The sequence below is a fragment of the Fusarium verticillioides genome, chromosome 3, assembly GCF_000149555.1.
Source record: "Fusarium verticillioides 7600 chromosome 3, whole genome shotgun sequence".
NCBI lineage: Eukaryota > Fungi > Ascomycota > Sordariomycetes > Hypocreales > Nectriaceae > Fusarium > Fusarium verticillioides.
The window spans coordinates 4,230,829-4,255,657 of NC_031677.1; the positions used below are offsets into that span (position 1 = coordinate 4,230,829).

Here is a 24,829-nt window from a genome sequence, read left to right on the forward strand (position 1 = left end):
CAGCCGCCAAGTACATTCTTCCCCTTCTTTGCTACCTTATTAATACCAGCCCAGCCCGATCCGATCCTGAACTAAAGCCAATTCGAAAAAGCCGAACCGGCCCCGCTCGTCAGCACCGCAAACTTCCCCTCTCTTATCGCTATCGCATGGGAGACTCTCGGAGTTCGGCATTCGTAAACCCTCATCTGCAATCATAACATCACATCGCAATTGCTATCGCGACCTTTGTTTGGCTCCACGGCTCGTCTCTGAGCCCATATCCCCGATTCACCATGGCTGAGAACCCTAGTCCAGATGAGCGGGTAGCCATTGATGACCTGACCCCAGAGGAGGCCAATCGAATCATACATTCCCATCGCAAGGTTCGCTACGGTAAGACATTGTTGTGAATAACCTCAATTGGGGACTTCCGTGGCTCATCATCACGTTAGGTACCGCATGCTGGCCCTGTCGGCAGAGAAAAGTCAAGTGCGACAATAAACAACCCTGTGAGAACTGCGTCAAGAGAGAGCATCCAAGGCTATGTTCCTATAAGCCCAACCGCTCATCAACCTCAAAGCCATCTGGCTCTGGTGCACCTTCAGAAGCAAGCCAAGGTATCGCCAGTCGCAAGAGGACACTTTCATTCTCAGAGACCCCTCGCGACGAGGGAGTGCGTAAGGTTGAGCGACAGGACAGTTGGCCGCGCACCCTTGGTGAGTGTCCGAACATCCGGGTCATGCCACTGTTCATACCACTAATAAACAACACAGCAAGCATCGATGAACCCGAAGTCGCAGCAGACCGTTACGTTGGGCAGAACAGTATTCCGGCTCTACTGCGCGAGCAGTCTTCACCCGTTCACAAAGGCGACGGTCTTGACATTCGACAAGACATGAGGTCCATTCTCGGCTTGGACACATCGGCGCCCTTCCCGTTGATGTCGTCACATCACCTTCAGAAACTGACGCAGGATATATCGACTGAATTGCCTTCTGACCGCGAGGTTATGAAGTGAGTATTCGCTCTGCCCTTTGCTGTGGCGAGACCGTAAGCTGACGAGCCATTCAGGCTGTTCCGCACATACAAGGAAATACCTCAGCCTTTTTGGGGATTCGTTATGGACATTGATGACCTCGAGGCCAAGCTCATGACTTACTTGGAAGATCGATCGCGAAATGCGACAAGCGGCAGCAAGTCTACCAAACCTGTTACAGCATCATGGCTGGCAATACTCTTTGCCGTTTTGGCCGTCGGATCACAGTACCACGAATCGCCATACCATATCCGCACCCGAGACTCTCAGCGCTTCATTCAGATATCATTTCACTTCCTCCGACTTGGCAACTTTCTTCTTCGGTAATGCAGCTTGCCAACTTTAACAACTTTGACTGACACATCGCAGACCTTCTTTTGACTCCATCCAAGCTCTTCTTCTGACGTGTTTCGTTCTTCTGAATGACATGAAGGCTGAAGCATCATGGGCGTTGATGGGATTGACCTGTCGTCTTGCCCAGTCGCTTGGACTACACAGAACACCGCGTAACGAAAGCCGCGACTGTACACCCCCAAACACCCAAACAAGGGAAATGGTGCGCAGAAGATTATGGTGGAGCGTTGTATGGCACGACACCTTGACGTCGCTATCCTTTGATAGGTGAGTATCGGGTATCGTATGCTGACGACGGCTCACCTCTAACAATGCTAGATCTCCAATGACCAACTTCCCCTGCTGTCCGATCCCAGTCATGGCGCCGACACCAAACGGCAACTACTCATACCTCGAAACAATGTACCATCTCATGGAAATCATTTCTCGTCGCCTCAACCCCGACGACATGATGAGTGCTTCATACACCCAAATCATCGACGACTGCGAAGCCGTAGAGACCCTCCGAAGCCGCACCGCACCACAACTAAGAAACAAAGAAATCTGCAAGACAGCCCTCGACCGTCTGCAACACTATGCAATCCGCCTCCACACATCATTTGTCATCTCCGTCGCATGTCGTCCAGCACTCCGAAAGGACAGCGACTTCGAACCTGAGCAGCGAAAGACGCTAGCAGATCGCTGCAAAGACAACCTAACCGAAACCGTCAGGATGTTCCTCGCCATGCACCAGCTCTCTTCGATCCCAACCCGAAGCTGGGCCTTTACGTACCACGGCCTATCATCAGCTCTGCTCCTCGGCATACTATGTGAGACAAAGACCGATCCAGAGGTTCGGCAGTTACAGGGGGATCTTATCGCCGCCCTCTCTGCCACTGCTGCCAAGGACGTTAGCTCCCCCGAGCCGCATGTCATGACCACCGACAAGGACATTGAGCTCTCCGGCCCGCTGTACCGCGCCCTCACGGCGCTCAAGAACATTTACGACCATGGCTCTATTGTCCCGTCACATCTCAAGAAAGAGGGCGACGCCTCTGCCGCCGGCAGCGGGAGCCGGACGCCCCTTAACCCCTTTGGAATCCCAGGCCAGATTCCCGGAAATGGCAATTCAATGTTTCGCAACGTTTCCCAGAGCGCGGACCCCAGGGAGGACGCAGCGCTTGCTATGGCCGAGATGCAAAACGGAGGAGCTTCGATCCAAGACTTTCCAGGGTCAGTATTCTATTCTCCCCCATTTAATGTGAACGTTTCTAAAAGTGTGCCTAGTCTTGCGTACGGTCAGATGCCAAACGGAAACCTGAATCTTGACAGCATGAACGCCATGAATGTCGATCCTACGCAATACATGGCTCCCATGGACCTCTACGAATCTATCTGGGGTGGTATGTCACTTCCTATCTGCCATACTTCTCTTGGCAGGCTCAAAAACTAACTCGCCACAGAATCGCCGGACCCGTGGAACACGGGAATGGACTCATTGAACTTTGACTTCCTAGCCCAGCCACCGCCAGGCCAGCCCCAGCAGCAGTTCTACTTTTGAACATGACCAGTCCTGTTACGGCATTATCTACCGGCTGATGAACCTTTCAGAAGGAAGAAATTTGAGATATTATGATCAGATTGAGATTGTACGTTATCATGTACTGGCGTCAAAGGGGGGGGGAGGGTCAACGTTGACTTTTTTACTATTTGAGTTGTATAAAACACAACTGAGCGATAAAATCAGGGCATTTCATACATAATATTCAAGTCGTTACTCTTTTTTCCGGTGTGCTCTTTTCTTTCAAACCCCCCAAAAACCGAGGTCAGCCAAGCCTCATCTGGAGCTGAGAATCATTTTCCATACCGTTCCGTCACGGGAAGAGAAGCGGGAGGCAAAAAAAAAATACAAATCGTCAGAGCTCTCTTTGATCGTTCAAAACGTACCCCACGGAAAGGGAGGGAACGTTCAGATCGCCGCGGGAGCCAAAGGAACCGGAGGTTACACAGACTCCCAAGGGGGGAATGCTAAACCGTCTCGGCGGTGACATCTCCGGGCGACGAATCAATGTCTTCATCATCCGATTGCAGTTTGCCTGTGGGGGGGAAGGGGGGTTTGATATAAGCTTTTCGTGTTATTCCTCCTTTAGGCAAAGGGGGGGGGACCTGACCCTGCGTCTCGATACAACGGTCCCTTGCCCGGAACGGGGGGAGGAAAGCGAATAAGGAATCGCCAAGAGTGATGGTGTTTATGTCTATTTCTTGCGACGGGATGATGTGGCGACGATCTTCTTCTTTAGGTGCTTGGGCATCTTCTCCTTGCGCTTCTCGCGCTTAGCTTCCTTGACGGCTTGTTTATGGGCCTGGAGAAGTTATTGGTCAGTCAAGTTCCCTCGAGGAGGATGGGTGTTGGGATACAAACCTTCTTCTCATCCTTGTCCTCGAAGCGACGGCCGCGGGGAGGACCCTTTTCGAAGTTGGCCTCGTCGTTGGAGTCACCTGAGAGAGATGCGCCTTCATCGTCAGAGTCGGATGTAGAACCTTGTGCCTCTTCGCCGTCTTCGCCGTCTTCACCGTCCTTCTTGGGAGCGATGACCTGGTCTGCCAGTAGATTACTGTAGACAAGGTCGTTACCTTCACCTTGTGTCACCTTCTGAGCATCCTTCTCAATATCGTAGACTTGTTCTAATGTCTGAGGAATGTACTGATTTCTGAATACCTCGTTGTCAACCTCGATCTGAGCAGCCTGGTCTTCACTCGTATCAGCGCGAGTCTCGTACAGAGTCTCGATCGCCTTGGCCATTTCTGGCTCTTCTACAGGACCCTCAGGGGTAGTGATGAAGTTGAAGATAGCGCGGTCAGCAAGCGTATCAACGCCCTTGCGTCTAAAAAAGTCGCCCACGTTCTTGATATCCATGCGCAGGAACTCAAGAGAGCGAGGATGATCAGGCTCCACACTTTGCGACACATCAATGATGTACAGCTTCTCCTTGTGGTATAGAATGTTGTACTCGCTCAGATCGGCGTGCACAAGACGGCAGACCTGATAAATTCGGCGCATTATGCCAAGCAGCTGGACATAAAGCTTATACCACTGCTGATCGACATCGTCGCCCGTCAGAGTAGCGTCACGGAGGCGAGGGTACGCCCAGCCCTTGCGGTCGCCGAGGAAGCCCATGACGAGAACGTGAAGCTTGAGGCTGATGGGCTCCGGGCAGGGAATACCAGCCGTGTAGATCCTTCGCAAGTTGCGGAATTCCTTCTCCGCCCAGAGCTTAACCATCTTCCTGTTGTTTCCCTTGTCGAAGCCACCCTTGAAACGGTGCTCACCGGTGATGTAACGCTCTCTGTCCTTGAAGCTGAGGATGGCTGTCTTGTAGACCTTGATAGCCCGCTGGGTAGCCTCGCCGGTTTGATCATCGTGGAGGACGGCGCCGTAGACGTTGGCTTCTTTACCGGTGCTGATAGCACCGTGGACCTCGCTAACGAAGCCACGGTTGATCATCTGCAGGAGAATCATGCGGGTGCGCTGGTCGAGGACTTGTTCGCTTGTGGCGCGGTCGGCCTTGTCCTTGTCCTTCTCGACATCTTGCTTGACAGTGTCAAGACGAAGCTTGGCGGCGTGTTTTGACAGGGCGGATACTTGATCGTCGACGCTGGCAAAGGTATTCGCAGTAGGTTTCTGCTGATTCGAGCGAGCAGCAGTGCCGTCGGCATTGCGCTGACGGTTATAAGATTTTGTCAAGTCGCCCGCATCAGCGGACCACTCATTATCGTCGAAATCCTCCTCGAAAATATCATCAAAGTCATTATCGTCTTCCTGCTCGAGAAGGGCACCGTCGTCCTTTTGGGTCTGGAGTTCGCGGGGTATTTCTTCTGTCTGTTCGTAGCCCTGGTTTGCTGTGTATTGGTAGGGAGGCTCGTGAGGAGCAGCTGGTCCTGCCGCGGGATCCATGGTGAACAATTTGCAATGGGATTTAGCGAGATTGCAAAATATGTCGGTTATGTTGGCGAAAACAAATTCGATGAAGGCGTTGTGGAATTTTTGTGCAACCTTGTTACCGCGGGGTTCAAAAAAACGTTATCTTATCAGTGGATGTGTCTACCAGGGTTCACTCTAACGTTCTAAGATAATTCTTGGCGGAGTGAGAACTGTGATTGAATTATTTATATGGAATTTTGCCTAATATTTCTCGATTTCTACCCAGGCAGATTAATCATTCTTACTCATGTTGATGGTCTGGATAGTCTCAATTTCCCTTCTGCCTGATGTTTTCTTCTTCGAGGGGACTGTCAGTGGAGATGCCACTGTATTTGGTGAGTCATGGAGGGGCAGTTTTCAGTGGAGGAGTCATGAGATGAGCCATCGATGATGACTTCACATCCAACCTCCACTGCCTTTGTCATCAGGTCTAATATCGTGAAGAGAAGCACGATGACTACGAGAGTAAATGACTGCAATCATTGTTGCATCAGTCATTATTAGGCCTAAAGCAGAAAAGCACAGACATGACTGTTGAGTGTAAAATTAGAACGTGACGACGCATCTGTTTACAGCAATTTAGTGAAGAAACTTGAATGAGAGCTGATTGGACCTCTTACTCTACTGAAAAGTCAAGAGCCTCAAAGCGGAAGGGACCGAGCCTTTGTTGAACATTGGCCAATCACTGCCACTTCACTGTCCTCGGAGCATTTCCCCCAGAATCGCAAGAGATGGCCTGAGCATCGTTTCAAACCTCAACACCACCGCTAGCATCATCATATCGAGTCAGTGCATTCCCGCTCTCCGACAGCTCAAGCCAAGACCATCTCTAGCAGGCACTAAGATGAGGTTATTTACGAAATCATGGAACCGACAGGCTGGGATACGGCCCGGATAAGAGATTTCCGTCCAAGACTCGTTGGTCTATGATCTTGGAAGATGATGGACCAGAGGGTGTTGCTGTCATAGTATGATCTAGACGCCATTTACGACAGATGTACGAAAATAGCAGGAACAGAACGGGGCATGACCTAAATCAAATCGACCAAGGCAGAAACAAGGACATTGTTGTAGATCTAGTGATCTGTCACTGATGATCATCAAGGGTTCTCTCATCATACCCTTCCCAACTTGTTCACCTGGTCCGACGATCATCGCACGAAAAAAAAGTCGACACGCACACATGAGACCCTGGCAACAGTCATTTGTGGCGCACGCCTTCAGCGTCAAGATGGGGACCCTTTACGACAAACACGGACAAATCAGACGCAGGAACCAGGAACCAAGAACCAAGAGCGGACATTTTGGGGTCATGTCTCGGTCATGGCTGCTCTGCCGTGCTCGTGGCATTCATTCTAGGGTCTAAAATGTCTAGTCCCAAGGCCCCGGAATGCAGATGCCAGACCGTACCATACTAGATCCAGATACATTCCACTCAGAACCACCCTCTTCACGGGCCACATTCCACATTAAGCTCTCCAGAATGGCTTCACTTAGCTCCAGGCTTGCCCAGAATGCCATGCTATGGATCTCGAAGTGCCTGGGAAATGGCCTTTGCCCTCGATCCGGAACACTCAGCCCGCCTCTTACAATGGGATGGTTTGCTGCTCCCATTGTCCTAAAATATGAGGTCCGGCCCCCCGTCCTCCTAACACATCCTCATCTCACGATCACTACTATCTCTCACCTACCCCATCATTCACGATGAAATTCAGCACGGTTTCTTTCCTCCTCCTCACCGGCTGTAGTACGGGTATTCCTCATGAAATCCGTGGCGATGTCTACGAGGTGAAGAACCCATTCTCACCCAACGCCGTTGATCCAGAAGTTGAAGGAGTAAAGGGTCTGCAGAAGAGGGCAATAGACCCCAAGGGAGACCAAGCCCTCGCGGCACGTGGCGACGTGTACGAGGTTAAGAATCCCTTCTCACCTAATGCTGTTGACCCTGAGGTCGAAGGCGTTAAGGGTCTGCAGGATCGGGATATAAAACCCAGGGATGTACCCGACAACGACCCCTTAAAGGCACGTGGAGATGTCTATGAGGTCAAGAATCCCTTTTCACCCAACGCTGTTGATCCCGAGGTTGAAGGAGTTAAAGGCCTGCAAGAGCGGGACGTTGATCCCGAGGAACAAGAAGAGGCGGAACTTGGCAAGACGCTGCGAGGTCGGGCTATTGATCATGAGAATGATCCCGACTCGGCTCACCTCAAGCCCAGGGCTGGAGGAGACAAGGTCAAGCTGGATCAACTTACCAACACGCGTTACAAGCAGCCTCATGCCGAAATTGCCCTGATCCAGGCTTTCAACAAATACCATAAGCCTTTACCCGAGAAGCTTAAGAAGATTGCTGAAAATGAGGCTGCCCTCGTCAACAACAAGCTCGGTTAGTCTCGTCACTTGGGTTAATGAACACGACTAACACTCGCCAGGAATGAAGGGTACTGCTTCGGCAACACCACCTCAGTACTACGATTCACAGTATGTAGTTCCTGTCAAGATTGGTACTCCAGCTCAACAGACATATCTGAACTTTGATACTGGCTCATCTGATCTGTAAGTTGTCATCTTGGGTTAAGAAGGTTTCTTGCTATTGTCGCAGCTGGGTGTTTTCTACAGACACATATCAACCTGACCCAAGCTGGTCATATTCTCTACAAGCCAGACAAGTCAACGACTTTCCAAGCGATTAAGCGGTCAGACTTGGAGTATTAAGTACGGCGATGGCACTGGTGCCAGTGGTATTGTCTACACCGACAAGGTCCAAGTCGGAAAGACCTATGTCAACAAGCAGGCCATTGAATCGGCTACTGAAGTTTCGGATGGTATCGCCGCAGACAAGTTCTCACACGGCATCATGGGCCTCGCAATGTCAAGCCTGAACACTGTCCGACCTACACCTCAAAAAACCTACTTCCAGAACGTGCAGGACGCTCTAGCAGTTCCAGTCTTTACCGCCAATCTGCAGAAGGGCAAGGCTGGAAACTACAACTTTGGATACATCGACCAGGGCGAGTATTACGGAAGCATTCAATTCGCCAAGGTCACAAAGAACAGTCCCTGGTGGCAGCTCAACATTGAGGGCTTCCGTGTCGCTCAGGGTGCACCGTGGCACAAGTACAACTACTCAGCCATCGTCGACACTGGCACAACACTCCTTCTTCTGCCCAGCTACCTTGTCAACTTCTACTATAAAAAGGTCAAGGGTGCTTATGTCGATCAAGACTACGGTGTCTGGGTGTTCCCCTGCTCAGCGAAGCTCCCCAGCTTCTACTTTGGCTTCGGCAGCTACCGCGGCAAAGTCCCCGGAAACTACATCAACTACGGCCGTCTCACCAGCACCGTCTGCTACGGTGGCATTCAGAGCTCTGACGGTATTGGATTCGCCATTCTGGGCGACATCCTCCTGAAGGCGCAGTTTGTCGTCTTTGACCTGAAGGGTCAACGTGTTGGATTCGCCAACAAACTCACAGTCACGTCATAAGGCCATTTCATTTGAATCACTATCATTTCGAGACTCCCATTCACTACTTTAGCTAGACTACTATCATTTTTTCCTAGAGTTGTGAAATCATCATTGTTTTTCTGGGAAGCGTGGGCGTTCTTGTTGGGTAAATCGGTGCCTGCATTTACTACCGTATAGCTCAAAGTTTAATAAAAAGCCAACCAGGCCTTTTTCGTATTGAATTTGCATAGAGAATGAAATAAACTCCATCAGAATTCCGCATTTGTCATGTTTGCCCCTGGCTTGGAAAACATGGCTTGTCGATGGAATTCGATTATTCAGCTGCCAGATATCGAATCAGTGATGTGGATCATGGACCAACAAGGATTTTGGCATTTATTGACGATATGAGTCTATTGTTCTTACAAATACAATAAAGAAGAATTAGAATAACTTCATGGTCTCGGAGTTTGCACATGGAGATAGAGCATTGCTTACACCCTACGCCAAGGCTATTCGTTCACCCCGCGTTAAGGCTCCGCCAAGATGCAGATCCAGCCTCATTCTCGTCCCTTCGAAATGTAGCATCACGACGTAATCATCATGCACCGCAGAATTAGACTATAGCCTAAAATACCACTTACTTCCTCTAAATATGACGCCCGATGCGCCTCTTGAACTCTCCATCGAGAACTTGCAAGCCCTCAATCGTCTCAACGATCCTTCCATACCAGTACCTATGACGCCCCAAAACATCCTCATCCTCGGCGCCGGAGAACTAGGCCTCTCTGTCCTGGAAGCCCTCGCCTCGCACCCCAAGCGTCAACGCTATTCCGTTCTTCTACGTCAAGCAACGCTTGACTCTGCCGCCCCTGAGAAGAAGAAACTAGTACAGCGCATTCGTGCCCTCAACGCTGGTTTTGAAGCAGCTGATGTCGTCAACGCGAGCGTTGAAGAGCTAGCGTCCATCTTTGAGAAATACGATGTTGTTGTGTCATGTAATGGCATGGGCTTACCGTCTGGAACGCAGCTCAAGCTCTCAGACGCCGTGCTTAAAGCGGGCGTGAAGAGATACTTTCCCTGGCAGTTTGGGATGGACTATGATATTATCGGGGAGGGAAGTTCACAAGACCTGTTTGATGAGCAGTTACAAGTTCGGAAGAAATTGAGAGCGCAGCGGGATGTTGATTGGACGACTGTGTCGACTGGACTGTTCATGAGCTTTCTCTTCCTCCCAGATTTTGGGGTCGTTGATATCGGGAATAAGACCGTCAGAGCATTGGGAAGCTGGGATAACAGAATCACACTCACGACACCGACAGACATCGGGCGCGTCACGGCAGATATAATCCTCGATCCACGGGGTATATCACATCAGGTTGTGTACACCGCGGGAGATACTATATCCTACGGGGAACTTGCAGATTTACTGGATGAGCACTTTGGGATCGAGTTTGAGCGCGAGGTGTGGGATCTGGAGGAGTTGAAGAGGCAGATGGAGAGGGAGCCGAGCACGATGGTCAAGTATAGGGATACGTTTGCGCAGGGCCGTGGGGTCGCGTGGGATAAGAGTGGGAGTGTTAATGAGGAGAGGGGGATTGAGATGGTTGATGTGAGGAAGTATCTTGCCGGAATGGATGTCAAGTCAGATGAGTGAATGATGATGGGTGCTCTAAAGAGGAAGATGAGTGGTGAGTGTTACCCTACGGTTATGTGAGTGTCTGCTTTGGGCGTTACACATTCACCTTGTGCCTTGATCAAGGGTAACAGCGGTTAGAGAAAATGCAATATTGATCCAGAGCTGAAAAGCAATCAATCACAAGATTTGAAAGCAATGTCGACATACAGTAAAAGTTACAGTGTATCACAACGTTTACAGCTTCCCGGCTCGTCCGTCCAGCCGCCGTAACATCCGGGTGTTATCGGGATATCCTCATTGGGGAAATGTCTTATCACCCCATGAAGAAGCTCCTCCAACAGAAACCGTCTTATCTTGCACCGTGATCCTATCTCATCGTTATCGTTGGTTAACCCAGCTGCAACAGCAAGAAACCAAAAACAGCTCCACGGCGATCAAACATTCTCGTCGTCACCCGCATTGAGGCTCACCCTACCCAGTAACATCATCCATGATTCCCTGTTTCTTCATCCATGTATTTTTGGTCATCGGGCAAGAAAAGAACCTTGGTAGAATACACTTCCTTCTAGGCAGCTCTAGGTATCAATGCACTATAACCACAGCGTCTCTATACCTTTGCCCATGACGACACCCTCTTGGCTCTGCTTATCGTCATGAGTCCTACACCAACCAACCAATCAGGACCGCATCACACGGACGTTGCCTGTCCGAACCATCATGCGCCTCGCTGTGCCTCGTCGATAAGGCTTCCCCAACAATGAGCACCCCCAAGCTCTTGTTCCTATTCGCTGCGCCACCTCGGTTATCTTGGCCTTGTAAGACACGTCCGGATCAAAGCAAGCAATGCAATGCAGAATGAGTCACGTCACACAACTAGGACTAGGCCGAGGCAGCACTGTACTTGTTGTTGCTCACAGTAACAAAGACAAGCATGATGAGACAAAGGCGTAATGTAATACAGTGCAAGAGCCTAGTCTAGTCTAACTAGGTTGGTAGTACGCCATCCGCAGTCCATATGACTCCTCCGGCGGCCAATCACGACGATATCGCCCCGGATGAGATGATATCGTATTAATACACCCTCCAGCCTTCGACTCTTCCAGATACCTCTTTCATATTCCCTAATCTCGCGCCCTTTAGCGCTCAAGCACGCAACTTTGCGCCTTTCTTGACAACATAACATCTTTACTCACAACATAGTATCTTTCACTTGTACAAACCCTTGTTTCATCTAACCTACCTAACCTACTTATAATACGCCCCCAGCACATCCATCATGGACGTCTTGCTCAACAGCTCTGGAGACCTTCCAGCTGCAAAGCACTTTCCTATCAATCCTCCCAGCACACTAAAGACACGCGCACACACAAGTCGAAACCACTTCGTCCGCGCCACGGCAAAGCGTCAGTCCCAACACAAAGGCGCCAACCTGTGCCGCGAGACCGGGTTTCCCTGCACGACTTCAAACTACGGAGAGACGCACTGTCTGCGCTGTGGACAGCAGGATAGCAGCACAAACGGAGGCGCGCGCCGTCCCCAGCTCGAAAAGATTCTTCACTACGAGATCTCAACGGGGAACTTGCAGCGCGCGAATCCACGATGGACACACGTCCATCGGAACCGCATGGCCCGGAAACATGACCACTCCAGTCTGGGTGGTTCTTCCGATGAGGTCGAGGGGCGAGATCTAGCGAACAGCAGGATCTCTCTCCCCGTTGACCGCTTTCGACTCGTGAGGAGGCCTACGCTTGAGAGGGAGGAGGCATTCCGTGATGCTTCGACTGCGAGGGGGAATGTGTACCTTGGCCGAAAGATGCCCATGACGGAGGACGATGAAGTCGCTGAGCTGTATCGCATGGGCTTGCTGTACGACGACGAGCAGGTTAGGGGCTCTGGCTTCAGCCTCGACAGCATCAAGCACGAGGAACCCGTCTACTCCATCCGCCCAGCCAAGCAATCCCAATCCCGCAAGAAGCGCGCTCAGAGCTTCAGCTTCAACCAGCCGCTCCATCTCGATCTCTCCTTCACAGACCTCGGCGGCTCCCAAGCCCTCGCTCAAATTCTCACCTCCTCCGACGACAACACAGCCCCTTCTACCACACCATCATCTCGCAGTTTTGCTCCTCTGCGGGTGATATACGAACTCGATGGTTCAAACCCCTCTTTCGACGTGGATACGTCGCAGCCGCCTGATTTGATCTCAGATTATGATTGTGTTTCGGACAGTGAACTCGATGATTTACCCTCTCAGCGGGAATTCCTAGATAGTGCAGCTACGCCTGGTTCGGAGACATGGGTGGTGCTGGGTGACGACTCGTAGCAGGTCCGAACTCGGAATACACAAACTGCAGTTTTGTGGTTCTGAGTCAAGATAGCGATGGGAGAGCCTCATCGTCGGACTGGTCCTCATTATACTTAGCGCTGCTTGGGATGTTTTCTTGAACTGGAGTGAGGCGCTGGTGCTCGCAGAAATGCTTGAGCATCGCGATGGAGTTACCTACGGGTAGCGACATGCTTGCATAGTCGAAGCGAGTGCTGTTTTTGTTTCGGATTGGTCCTACGGGACTTGGATATTGTTATTTATATAGCGCAATTGATGGTTCAGGCTTGGCCTGGACTTGTACTATCTCCTCAGCTTTTGATCGATACATGTGCCTCTGTGTGGTGGCTGATGATTGATGGCACGGTATTATTCTCAAGGCACGACTGAGAAGTTGTTCGCCGTGTGGGATCTCCCTTACTGGTCTCTGCCTAACTTCGTCCCTGAGCATGGATGCCAGGCCTCGTTTATTCAGCCGAGCCCCGGTCATATAGTTGAACATCATAGAAAGAACATGGGAGTTGTGGTTGTTGGTTCAACGCCTGCCGCCCAGCCGTACACACGGCAAATCGGCTCATACATGCAAGCTCATCACCAACAACAACCTTCCTGATCTAGTCCAATTGGCCATCAATAAGTCTTAAAAGAGAAAAAGCTTCGAAGGGATCGATGGCTGGTGTCTTATCGTCGCTACGTGTGCCCAAGCTGACGTTGACACTAACTCTTCGCCCTCAGACTCTGAGGCGTCATCCATTGGCGATACGACCAACGACGTTAAGCCGAGGAAAATGACCATCAAGGTCTATAGCCTCAATCCAGATGGAGATGTTTCGTGCCACAAGTCAGCGGCACCTTTTTGTCCAATCTCTAAATAATTCCGCCCAATCATCAAAGTCTCCGACCGGACATATTCAAGATCTCTCCGTGAATTGTATATAAGCCAAAGAGCAACCAGATCATATCCTATGGCAAACACAACTTACCTCTCTCGCTTCTCGTATAATCACAATGCCGTCCAAGCTCTACGACGTCCTCATCATCGGCGGCGGTCCAGGCGGTCTCGCCATGGCATCCGCCCTCGCTCGCCAAGTCTACACAGCGCTCATCCTCGACTCAGGCGTATATCGCAACGCGCCTACAAAACACATGCACAACGTCCTCGGCTTCGATCATGTTGAGCCCTCTGTTTTCCGCAACAAAGTCCGTGAAGATCTTGAAAAGCGGTATGAAAGCATTAAGTTCAAGTCCACGACTATCACAACCGTTCGCAAAACGGACGCTGGTGTGTTTGAAGCAGTTGATCAAGATGGCAATGTCTATCAGGGAAAGAAACTCGGTCTAGGCACTGGTGTGAAGGACCTTGCGGAGGAGCAGCCTGAGGGATATGCTGAGTGCTGGGGAAAGGGAATGTAAGTACACGCATTGAGGGGGACGAACCTTGCTGACTTTGTAGTTTTCACTGTCTTTACTGCCATGGCTTTGAGGAGCGAGGAGCAGAGAGCGTTGGAGTCTTTGCAGGCGGCATGCTCTCCAGCGCCGACATGCTCGCGCACGTAACTCCCATGGCCAAACGCCTCTCCCAGTCGGTAACAATCTACACCAACGCCGACACCTCTCTCCCCTCAACCATAAAGACAAAAGTGCACAGCAGCAAAGTCCACTACGACACCCGAAAGATCACATCCTTCGCCCTCGTCAACGGCGGTCCCGCTGTGAAAATAACTTTCGAGGACGGGTCCTCCAAGACGGAAGGCTTCGTGGTAAGCCATCCTAATGTCGCCCAAACAGCACCATTTGCGGAACAGATGGGACTGGAGAAGACGGCAACGGGTGAGATTAAAGTTGATGCGCCCATGAACGAGACTAGCGTGCAAGGCTGTTTTGCATTTGGTGATGCTGCGACGGCCATGAGGAGTGCTTTGCAGGCGATGCATATGGGTGCTTTTGCAGCTGTTGGGATGGCGATGCAATTGCAGCATGAGCTAGATGCGAAGGATGAGCTGTGAGAAGTATTGCAAATAGATCCATGCTTGTTATTTGTCAATCAGCTTACTGTACCTTGGCGTTGCACTTCTGGATCTGGTGTGCTAATGCAGCTCGTCTGCTGTGTGCCTATTGGCTGCATCTCAGCTTGCCTCTCGTTTGGGCCATTGTACGAGACAAGACAAGACTCAAGACATACATGTTGTCGACTCAGACCCTGTCCCGTGATAAAACAAGAAAAAAACTCGCTTGAACCCGTTACATTATGCTCTTCTATTCGCCGCTAGAACAAAAAAGTCCCCGTACCGGTCGGTGTGTCTGTCTCAGTTGAGACTCTGTCTATCACAATGCAAGGGATGGAGCCCTCGGCAGATGACTTCACCTCTCAGACTCAATCTGCTCTTGGTAAGGTATTTGTCATTACATGCAGTGACTTTGGCAGGCAAAGAGTCCGAGGGTGAATTGAGTTTGCTAGAAGGGTTGCATTATGATGCAATCGACGGTTCCCGATGACAATGGCATGTCGGGGTTCAACAATCTCACTGCATCTATCACGTCAAGATGCTCTGCAAGGGGAAGCGATGATTACTCACTCACACCGCAATGACTAAATTGCACCGAACACATGTCTTTTTGCCAAGATGGATACAGCGGATAGGTCGTTTGTACCGAGTGAAGATCTCAATAGACGACCCGTTGCATAGCGTCCGTGGGTTTAGAATTAAATTCTCCGCTAGTGCCTCGAGTGCCGTGCTACGGATACTGTGGCATGATAAGGAAACATGCATTCTGCTACTCTTCTGTGCTGAACTTAAACCCTAAAGGCCAAGTAAGTAGAAGTTTGTTCAGGAGGTATTAGGTTGTAATGCTGGCCGATCGTGGTCGGACCTCCAGAGTGAGATGCAAAGATGATATCTACAAGGATCTCATGCAGCAAGAAACACGAATTAGTCGATGCAGCTAAGCTCGGTCAGCGGACGAAGGAGAAATTTGTAATTAAGACATGCATATTCTATCCTTTCTCATATAAATATGCACAGATCATCGCTCAGAGGCTTTAGATTGTTTCTCTATCTTGACTCAAAGTAGTCTCAGTTACCTTCTTGGACAGTCGGCATCATGATCAAGTCTCTGGCCATCTTCGCCCTCATCACCGCCGCCTCAGCGCGAAAGTGCACAAACATCACAGTTCCAGTGTTACTTACATCCCAAAATGCAGTTTTTGCTATTGAGGCGCCCTTGACAGGCATTGATGTTACAAGCCTAGCCGTCAATCTTGCCCGTCAGGGTGCACCTTCATACCCTGAGCAGGTGCAAAAGGGTGTAAGTCAATTACTCACTCGATGCTTTGATATAAACTTATGATTTTAGTTTAAAACCGTCTCGGGTGTTTATGAACTCGCCGCCACATACTGCGAACCCGATGCCGGTCCTGGAAAGGAACTTCAAATCATGACGCACGGCATTGGCTTTGACAGAAGCTACTGGGATTTTCCTTTCAACAATTACAACTACAGCTATGTTGCGCGAGCGGTAGATGAGCACGGCTACTCGACTCTTACCTGGGACCGTCTTGGAGTCGGTGCTTCTTCCAAGGGCGATCCATTGAACGAGATCCAAGTCTACCTCGAGATTGCAGCGCTCAAGGCCCTCACTACCAAAGCCCGCGAGGGATTCCTTGGGGTAGGACGCAAGTACTCCAAGGTTGCTCACCTGGGACACTCGTTTGGCTCCGTCATTACATATGCGCTTGCGAATGAGAGTCCGGAACTCACTGATGCCATTGTCTTGACTGGCTTTTCGCAGGCGACTGCTTATCTGGGGCTATTCGCGGTTGGAAGCAACTTTGTTCCTATTACCGCTACACCTCTGGCCGATAAGTATCCTGCTGGGTACGTCGGTGTGTCGTCTACAGTTGGCATACAGATCAACTTCTTTGCAGAGGGCGACTTTGATCCCAAGATGCTGGAGGTGGCGTATGAGAAGGGCCAGCCTGTTTCGCCTGGTGAACTTCTTACACTGGGAGCACCAGCTGGGAAGAATAACACATACACTGGTCCTGTCCAGATCGTGACTGGCTGTAAGTTGACCTCACCCCATGGAATGCATTCAATGCTAACAGCTGCAGCACGCGATGTTCCTTTCTGCGGTGATAACTGCTACTCTACTATCAGCGTAAACGAGAAGTTGCCATCATTACTCGACATATCGAGACAGTTCTTTACACAAGCTTCCCGCTTCAACACAACTGTTGTGCCAGGTGCAGGTCACGGATTGAACTTTGGATACTCGCACACAGTCACTTACGATTCTATTCTCGAGTTTCTCTCAGAACTGGCTTGATGCCTTCCACCTTCTTTCGCGTATTATTCTTTCAGTATATATTATACATAGTCTAGCTTGCATGCAACTAATACATCCATCCCATTCCCTGTTGAACGGACCATCAATTCATCCGTCACATTCCCATCTCATTTCCCCATCAGCTCATTATCAAGTTTTCTTTACCTGCAGAAGCCGTTGTCAGCCGTGACCCCACATTCGAGACCCTGTAACGGGCAGCCGATTAGTGAATGCAGCCACTGGAGCTTCCTAATCTGTGGCCTGCACCCTCCGTCATGACCAAGAATCCGAGGTCCATAGCGGGGTTGTTCAAATCTCACCTCCATCTTTGTTCTTTTCAAGCAACAACACGTACACTCTCTACGACAACTGCAAGGTCAGCGCGACGAAGCCTGTACACGGAAGTGCGACGTCTGAAACCGATATCATCCACGCGACCGCGTTTCTTACCGCAAACACCCCCCCACGCAAGAGCTATCGCCATGGTCGCTGAAGACTACGAGGCTGTCCTCAAGGGCAAATACCCAGGCAAAGACCATGCCAAACGTGTCGTGGACCTCATTCGCAAGGATGTCCCTGATGCCAGTGGTATTCTGTACCTCGAGAGTCAAGTTACTCGTATGATGGAAGATAGCGACGAGCCCGAGCCCTTCCGGTGCGTATCCTACCTTATCTCCCAAACACCAGCTAATCTTTTGATCCTCCAGTCAGCGCCGATACTTCTACTACCTCACCGGGTGCAACCTCCCCGACTGCGCCTTCGTCTACGATATCCAGTCCGCGAAATCCACACTCTTTATCCCTCCCATCAACCCCGACGATGTCATCTGGTCCGGTCTCCCCGTCAGCATCGACGAGGCCCTCGCGCAATACGACGTCGACGAAGTAAAGCTCACCACCGAACTCAACGCTACCCTCGCCCACCTCGGATCCGAGAACCCCAAGTCCTCAGCCTTTGCCATCGCGAACCAAGTCTCCGACCACGTTTCCTTCATCGGCTTCGACAACAAGAACTTTAATGTTTTGAAGACCGCTATCGAGACCTCGCGAGTGGTCAAGGACGAGTTCGAGGTTGCTATGCTTCGAAAGGCGAACTACATCTCTGGCATTGGACATCGCGCTGTGTTTGCGAGGGCCAAGACTGCCAAGAATGAGCAGGAGTTCGAGGCGGCGTTCAAGGAGAGATGCTATTCTTATGGTATTAAGAAGATGTCGTATGATCCTATTGCTGCTGCTGGAAGAGCTGCAGCTACACTGCACTACGTCCCAAACAATGCGCCTCTGGAGGGCAAGCTCAACCTGTTGATGGATGCTGGTGGCGAGTGGAACAACTATGCTGCTGATATTGTGAGTACATAAGGTCCCGGGTTGGATTGAGCTGACCGTTTAGACACGAACATTCCCTCTCTCGGGCAAGTTTACCAAAGAGTCTCGCTTCATCTACGAGACCGTCCTCAAGATGCAAAAGGAGTGCATTGCAGTTCTCAAGGAGGGTGTCGTCTGGGACGATGTTCATCTGCTCGCCCACAAGATCGCCATCGACGGCCTCCTCGAAGCTGGCATTCTCAAGGGCGACAAGGATGAGATTCTCAAGGCTCGCACCAGCGCTGCTTTCCTCCCCCACGGTCTAGGTCACTACCTTGGCATGGACACCCACGATACCGGCGGTAACCCCAACTTTGGCGACAAGGATAAGCTGTTCCGCTACCTACGCGTGCGGGGCACTCTCCCCAGCGGCAGCGTTGTCACTGTAGAACCTGGTGTAAGTGGCATTCGCAGCATATTCCACAGGGTGCTGACATTTTTAGATTTACTTCTGCAAGTTCATCATCGATCCTTACCTCGAGGACCCCGTGCACAGCAAATTCATCGACAAGGAGGTTCTGGACAAGTACTGGGATGTCGGTGGAGTTCGGTAAGTTAATGAATTGGCTTCTGGTGGCCACCGTCGCGCTATCGAGGCAATTTGCTAACCGGTATTTGATAGCATTGAGGATAACATCCTCATCACCAAGACTGGCTCTGAGAACTTAACTGATGTGCCAAGGGAAGCTGATGAGATGGAGGCCCTTGTCTCTGGAAGTTAAAAAGTGAAGCGAGCCCCAACACAATAATAAGCTTATTTGAGAGATCAACAAATATTCTATAAATATCATCCCCGCGATTTTAATCTTTTATCCTGGTTTTTGATGTCGAAACACTCGTAGAAACACTCTTTGTCTGAATACTGTGTGCAATCTAAACCCCTGACCATCCACACGGTGCAATTTCTTGGCCACCCAACACGTATGCTCATCTTTTACATACCTCTCCCTTCCCTTCTCGAACCTCAAACCAAATTACTCTCTCTAATACTCTACTCTACTCTACTCGGTGACAAGATGAATCCGTATTTCCCTCCGACTCCAGACGCAGAGAAATGGTCTGACCCAAATTACTACGCGCGACCAAGCCCCGTCGCACCGCCAACTCCGTCCCCGCCCCCGGAATACAGTGCCTACCGTCCCGAATTCGGCGCCGGCCTAGCACCGCCTCCGCCTCCACGGCCTCTACGCCCGGTCCGCTCGGCGACGAACCTCACTGGCGCTCATGCACCGCAGCAGTCGGGGTTTCTGGACCCGAGGGGGAATTATCAGGTTGACTTTGTGGTAGATGAGATTCCAAGTCCAACATCTCTCACCCCAGCGCCTTTGAGTCCCGCGCCGTCAAATGAGATTAGACGAGTCAAGAGCTCATCTGCCCTATCAGCGAGGTTAGACGCTCAAGAGGATAAACCGAAAGATTCGTCGAAATGGAAAGCTGCGCTTGGAGAGGCGCAGTATTTCGCTGGTGGGCTTATAAGTCACCCCGCAGAGTCCAACAAGCATTTCAGTATCATTCGGCACTCTCACGCTTTGATATGGTACAGAGGTCCTGCGACTTCAGTGCCCATCACCATCCTCTCAGATGAGCCTCTCCCGCCTACGAGGACTGTGTGGTTACAGCAGAAGGGATATTCAGGAAACGTGGGGATGACGCTTAAAGCCATGATGGGAACGACGGGGACTTGGATCGATGTCACGCCCGCGACGAAAACAGGCGTGGAACATATCGCTGAGGCAGAAGAACGCGGTATACAGCGCGATTTCAAGCGGTTCGTCAAGAAAGCCTCTGGGCGAATGAAGAAGCACATCCCGAGAGAAACACACATCATTCGTATACCAGCAGCAGCGACAGATGGTTACTTCCGCCTCGTTCTGTGCTCCAACGCCGACGGGAAGAAAGTCCTCTGCGGGAGTCCCGTCTTCCGCATCGCCAGCACATCGACAGACGTAAGCACCGTTCGCGGTTCAAGTCTAAGCACCATGCCTTTAGAAATGGGCATCAAAGTCGCTACCACGATCGGGTCACAGGTAGCAAAGAAGTACACCGGCGTCGCAGGCGTGGTCGTCGAACAGGGCGCCAAGAGACTCACGCCTGCAAACGCTACTATCAAGAAAGTCGCTACGAAAGCGTATCAAAGCAGTGGAATTGGAAATGCAGTTAGCGAGAGCTGGAAGAATGGTAAAGCGGGGCGTTATGATCCGTTGATATCGGGAGAGGCGATGGAGCCGTTGACGATACTTGGGAGTGACGAGGGACCTGAGGCGCCGTTTCCTTTCAAGTTTGCGGGTAAAGTCGTTAGAGGGACGGGGATATCGACGAGGGAGGTGGGTGTTCCGACGGCGAATCTGAGTGAGGTTGGCGATGAGGTCAAGATGCGAATGGGCGGTGTCTTTGCAGCGTGGGCGCGCGTCCTCCCACCGAAAGAAAGCGAAGATTTCGACGACGACTGGCACGAAGCAATCGTCACCATCGCACCGCTGCGCAACGCCCCTCCAGGCGTAGTTCTCCGCAACAAAGTAACAGTTCACATCCTCCACGACTTTTCCGACACGCTCTTCTTCGATCTGCGTATGAAAGTAATGCTAATGGGGCATTTACACCCATCCACCCCAAATCTCAGCAACGAAGCGTTTTTGGAGGAGCACACGCGCGATGTGATGACCACGACAGCGAGCCTGGGACGGGAGAACTGGGGGCCGGAAGTTTCAGTGTCGGCGGTCAGGGCTGTTAAGAGCGAGAAGGGGTTTAAGGAGCGGTTGGGGGATGTGACGGGGACGGTGCAGAGGGAGATGGATAGGATACCGAGACATTGGGTTGGGGTTAGGAGTGAGGCTGGGGTTTTGAGGGATCAGGTTTATGGGAATGGGGGGTTGTGGGTTGAGAGGTAGAGGGATAGAGGAGGATATAAGTAATGTTAATAAAAGAGCGTTTTTGTCAAGTTCACTAATACTAGAGTGAAGGTTCTACACATTGTGTTTTGGCATGAGAAGGTAATAGGTTTGAAGAACTTGGGTGTGCGCGAGGAAGCTGGTGTAGGATGAGGCAGTTCCTCGAGGGAACTTACAATGAAGACAATACGCAATACATTGAGAATACACTTCGACACGGGAACGACTAACAAGCTCATGTACAGGAACTTATGACTTGGGCAAGAGCTCAGTCAAGGAGAAGCATCAGATGCATCCCAGACAACGCTCACTGCTAGCAGCTGAACGACCAGCTCTTGTCTGGATGTCCCAAGCAGCTGAGTAAAGCGTCCTATCCAGACTGCACGCTTGTCGCCACTACCTCAAAGTAACGATGAAATCATAGCAGCGCAGAGCCTCTCCCATCAAGCGGCTCAAGATATCCCCGCGATACTTCCCTTGCATTCCCAATTCTCATATCATGGCGGAACATCACGGCTTCCTTCTTCCCATGACACTATCCCATGACGTCTCCCATCATCAAACTCTCGCGGCATCCGCGGATGTCTTCAAAAACATCATCATGATCAGATCGTGAGTTCTCCAACTAAACTTCTCTCTTCCCTCCCAAACGTCCCTTTCAAAGGTTCCCTCACACCCCCCAAAGCCGCATACAAGGATCACATCACACTCCCAGGACCCTGAAATCAAGAACCCTTGAAGGCATCGCGCATTTCCCATGTTGCAGAATGCCATGCACATTTCGGACTTCGACCGCGCTTTGCTCTGGGTGTGCAGCTATCATCAACCAAACGAATAGCAAATCCCAGTGCTACCTCGGTCTTCTAAATTATGCCGTTGTGACGAAAGCCCAGGCACGTGGAGGCATCATATCATATCACTCGCAGTACCCAAAGTTTCCTCCTACGTAACAAAACAATCAGACCACCGTGCCAAGCATACCGGGATGTCATGTGATATCGCAAAATAAAAAGTCCAGTGGCTGAGATCTTTCGTGATGCAGGGTCCTGGGTGTATGTTCTGCACGTCGTAGGATACAAAGTCTCACATGGTGGGATTGCCGGGGTTTTTCTGCCGTGGTGTTTTCATGATATGATGGTTTAGTGTGAGGTAGATGGGCAGAAGGCATGGGAATTCAGGATCTTGTGGGGGCAGATCCAGGGTCTCGGTAGCGTTCTAGAGCGTTATCTGTCAGCGGGAGGAGGGAGACGGAATGTTCGGCATATTGATAAGTCAATTCAAAAGAACAGGGGACGGGATCAGATCATGGAGATGGCCGTTTCATTCATCATCAATCTACCTAGCGTCGCCCAAGTCATCGGCGTAGATGCACCCCGGTGCTGGTCTTGTATGTATCTGACGTTTTGTAAGTCTGCAATGCATCGCTTATCTGCAAATGTTCATGTGATGGTGGTAGGCATGCGCTTTTAGTAGCGAGGGTTGCTTCCGTAGCCCTGGCCTTGTCCGTAACCTTGGTTCTGTTGGTAGCCTTGATCTTGCTGGTAACCCTGGTTCTGATAGCCCTCGTTCTGCTGGTATCCTCCAGAGTGGCTTGAGTGATGCTGTGGCGGCGGAGGGTATTGGTCGGGGCGATACTCTTGATGCGATTGCTGTTGCTGAGGTCTATACTCGTCCTGGGGTCGGTAGTTATCATGTTGCTGAGGTCTGTAATCCTGTTGGGACTGATGTTGTGGTCGGTAATCGCCTTGTTGCCCTTGAGGTCGATACTCATCGTGACCTTGAGGTCTGTAGTCTTGAGTCTGCTGTGGTCTATAGTCTTGCCCTTGAGAAGGCCTGTAGTCCTGTCCCTGAGGAGGTCTATAATCGTGACTCTGCTGAGGTCTGTAGTCCTGGCTCGGCTGGTGATTATCCCCAAACTGCGAAGGGGGATTATACGGCTGCTGATAACCCCCTCCATGCTGCTCCGACGGCCGTTCGTAACCTCCCTGTGAGGCCGGCACAGTCGCATTCGAACCACCAAGATTCGCTTGCGCCGGCGCCCCAACACTAACACCCTCATTCCCAATATCATCCGGCACCGAGATCTTGACCTTGGGCAGATACTTCTGCACCTTCATCTCCACCATATTCTGCACAAACACCCAGCTCTGCCTCTCAAACTTCCTATGCCCACCATTAACAACCCCCAGAATGCTCTCCCTCAGCGTCTCCTGGACCTTCCTCACCAGCCCTCTGATCTTGTTCACCAGCTTCGCCTTGATATCGTCTCCAAATCCTCTATCTGCTTGGCCAGGCCCAGCGTCGCGGTCGAGTTGTGTATCGAAGGGATTTCCACCGAGGATCTTCTCAAGAGGACGTTGGAATTGATCGGGTAGTAATTCGAAAAGCTGCTTTTCAATACCGCCGAGAATCTTGCGGAATTCGAGACGGACTTCTCTGTGGACTCTTGCGATGCCTGTGCTGAGCTTGTCACTTATGACTTTTGAGAAACCGCCGCTCTCGCCATCAGCGCGTTCACCATCACGATCTCCATCGCCAAACCCTCTCGCCGAACCTTCATTGGACTTCTTGTTCCCAAACAAACCTCCAAGTCCCTTGACGAGATCCTTGACCTGATCTTCAATCTCGCCCTTGACACCATCGCCTAGATCCTTGGTGCTCGTGTTTCCTCGTAGCCAGCGCTTGATGTGGTCGAGGGCAATGCGCGTGAACTGCTCTGCGATCGGGGCATGTTGTTCGCGGAGTTTGGCGCCGACTTGTTCTTTGATCTCGGGGCTGATCATGCGTGCCTTTTCCTCGGGGTTTCGTGCGGCGTCTTTAACAGTGTTGCTTATCACACCAAGCAGACCATCGAGTTCGAAACCTTGGCCTCCTCCCCTGCCATTATTGTTCTCAAGATGATCCTGCACCGCGTCAAAAGCAGCAGACAAGAACCCCTTCGCACCACCTCCACCCCTCGCCGTCTCCCCCCCTCTCGATCTCGTATCCTGCCCTCCTCCTCTGCCCTCCGTAATATCGAAAATATCCCGTAAATCATCCCCCGCCTCATCAGTAATTTTTGTAAAGCTCCTCGTCAACTTGGCCAACTCGTCTGCAAACGGGAGACTCTGTCCACCGTAGGCATCAGGCGCATCATCTTTAAGATCGAAGGGACTTCGTGACGAGGAATCTTTATCTTTGTTGAAGAGCGATCGGAAAGCGTCGACAACTTTATCTTCGAGGCTGTCGATGGTCTTTTGCTGAAAGGTCTCGAGCTCGGAGGTGATGCGGGGTTGGATCTGGGGAGCGAGGGAGTCGACGTATTCGTCTACTTTTTTGAAGAGGACTTCTGGGACGCCGCGGGAGGACATTTTGGGAAGAAGTAGAGTTGGTGAAGGAGATGAAAAGGAAGCTAAGGTTAAGGTTGAGGGTAGAGTTAGTTAGTGAGGGGTCCTGAAGCTGAGGAGCTGGAGCTGGGCTGAGCTGGCAGAGCTGAGTTGGCATGTGACGTCAGCTCTTGCGATCCACTTTCATGCAGTT

The 24,829-nt window shown here is 51.1% G+C and overlaps 11 protein-coding genes across 11 annotated transcripts; 8 read left to right on the forward strand and 3 right to left on the reverse strand.

Moving 5' to 3' along the window:
- Positions 1–272: 272 nt before the first annotated feature.
- On the forward strand, positions 273–2,909 carry FVEG_05647 (hypothetical protein; the record flags this gene model as incomplete). Its single annotated transcript, XM_018893893.1, has 8 exons — positions 273–372; positions 432–695; positions 753–993; positions 1,051–1,338; positions 1,385–1,636; positions 1,688–2,581; positions 2,636–2,751; positions 2,812–2,909. 8 exons carry the CDS (start codon positions 273–275, stop codon positions 2,907–2,909), a joined length of 2,253 nt encoding a protein of 750 aa, XP_018750828.1.
- FVEG_05648 (RIO kinase 1) lies at positions 2,889–5,494 on the reverse strand. Its single transcript, XM_018893894.1, has 2 exons — positions 3,771–5,494; positions 2,889–3,711 (listed from the first exon to the last, which is right to left on the reverse strand). Exons 1-2 carry the CDS (start codon positions 5,301–5,303, stop codon positions 3,604–3,606), a joined length of 1,641 nt encoding a protein of 546 aa, XP_018750829.1. The 5' UTR covers positions 5,304–5,494; the 3' UTR covers positions 2,889–3,603.
- Positions 5,495–6,531: 1,037 nt separating this feature from the next.
- On the reverse strand, positions 6,532–6,633 carry FVEG_05649 (hypothetical protein; the record flags this gene model as incomplete). The annotated part of the gene is made up of 1 exon (XM_018893895.1): positions 6,532–6,633. The coding sequence occupies one exon, from the start codon at positions 6,631–6,633 to the stop codon at positions 6,532–6,534; it is 102 nt and encodes a 33-aa protein (XP_018750830.1).
- A 401-nt stretch (positions 6,634–7,034) lies between these two features.
- Positions 7,035–8,811, forward strand: FVEG_05650 (hypothetical protein; the record flags this gene model as incomplete). The annotated part of the gene is made up of 4 exons (XM_018893896.1): positions 7,035–7,713; positions 7,760–7,883; positions 7,930–7,971; positions 7,998–8,811. 4 exons carry the CDS (start codon positions 7,035–7,037, stop codon positions 8,809–8,811), a joined length of 1,659 nt encoding a protein of 552 aa, XP_018750831.1.
- A 233-nt stretch (positions 8,812–9,044) lies between these two features.
- FVEG_05651 (hypothetical protein) lies at positions 9,045–10,676 on the forward strand. Its single transcript, XM_018893897.1, has one exon. It carries the CDS (start codon positions 9,428–9,430, stop codon positions 10,427–10,429), a length of 1,002 nt encoding a protein of 333 aa, XP_018750832.1. The 5' UTR covers positions 9,045–9,427; the 3' UTR covers positions 10,430–10,676.
- Positions 10,677–11,687: 1,011 nt separating this feature from the next.
- FVEG_05652 (hypothetical protein) lies at positions 11,688–12,731 on the forward strand (the record flags this gene model as incomplete). The annotated part of the gene is made up of 1 exon (XM_018893898.1): positions 11,688–12,731. The coding sequence occupies one exon, from the start codon at positions 11,688–11,690 to the stop codon at positions 12,729–12,731; it is 1,044 nt and encodes a 347-aa protein (XP_018750833.1).
- A 1,008-nt stretch (positions 12,732–13,739) lies between these two features.
- On the forward strand, positions 13,740–14,737 carry FVEG_05653 (hypothetical protein; the record flags this gene model as incomplete). Its single annotated transcript, XM_018893899.1, has 2 exons — positions 13,740–14,140; positions 14,185–14,737. The coding sequence occupies 2 exons, from the start codon at positions 13,740–13,742 to the stop codon at positions 14,735–14,737; spliced, it is 954 nt and encodes a 317-aa protein (XP_018750834.1).
- A 1,096-nt stretch (positions 14,738–15,833) lies between these two features.
- Positions 15,834–17,057, forward strand: FVEG_05654 (hypothetical protein; the record flags this gene model as incomplete). The annotated part of the gene is made up of 3 exons (XM_018893900.1): positions 15,834–16,037; positions 16,086–16,794; positions 16,843–17,057. 3 exons carry the CDS (start codon positions 15,834–15,836, stop codon positions 17,055–17,057), a joined length of 1,128 nt encoding a protein of 375 aa, XP_018750835.1.
- A 482-nt stretch (positions 17,058–17,539) lies between these two features.
- On the forward strand, positions 17,540–19,144 carry FVEG_05655 (xaa-Pro dipeptidase; the record flags this gene model as incomplete). Its single annotated transcript, XM_018893901.1, has 5 exons — positions 17,540–17,712; positions 17,765–18,404; positions 18,448–18,819; positions 18,866–18,972; positions 19,045–19,144. 5 exons carry the CDS (start codon positions 17,540–17,542, stop codon positions 19,142–19,144), a joined length of 1,392 nt encoding a protein of 463 aa, XP_018750836.1.
- Positions 19,145–19,174: 30 nt separating this feature from the next.
- FVEG_05657 (hypothetical protein) lies at positions 19,175–24,773 on the reverse strand. Its single transcript, XM_018893903.1, has one exon. It carries the CDS (start codon positions 24,658–24,660, stop codon positions 22,777–22,779), a length of 1,884 nt encoding a protein of 627 aa, XP_018750837.1. The 5' UTR covers positions 24,661–24,773; the 3' UTR covers positions 19,175–22,776.
- FVEG_05656 (hypothetical protein) lies at positions 19,346–21,310 on the forward strand (the record flags this gene model as incomplete). The annotated part of the gene is made up of 1 exon (XM_018893902.1): positions 19,346–21,310. One exon carries the CDS (start codon positions 19,346–19,348, stop codon positions 21,308–21,310), a length of 1,965 nt encoding a protein of 654 aa, XP_018750838.1.
- Positions 24,774–24,829: the final 56 nt, after the last annotated feature.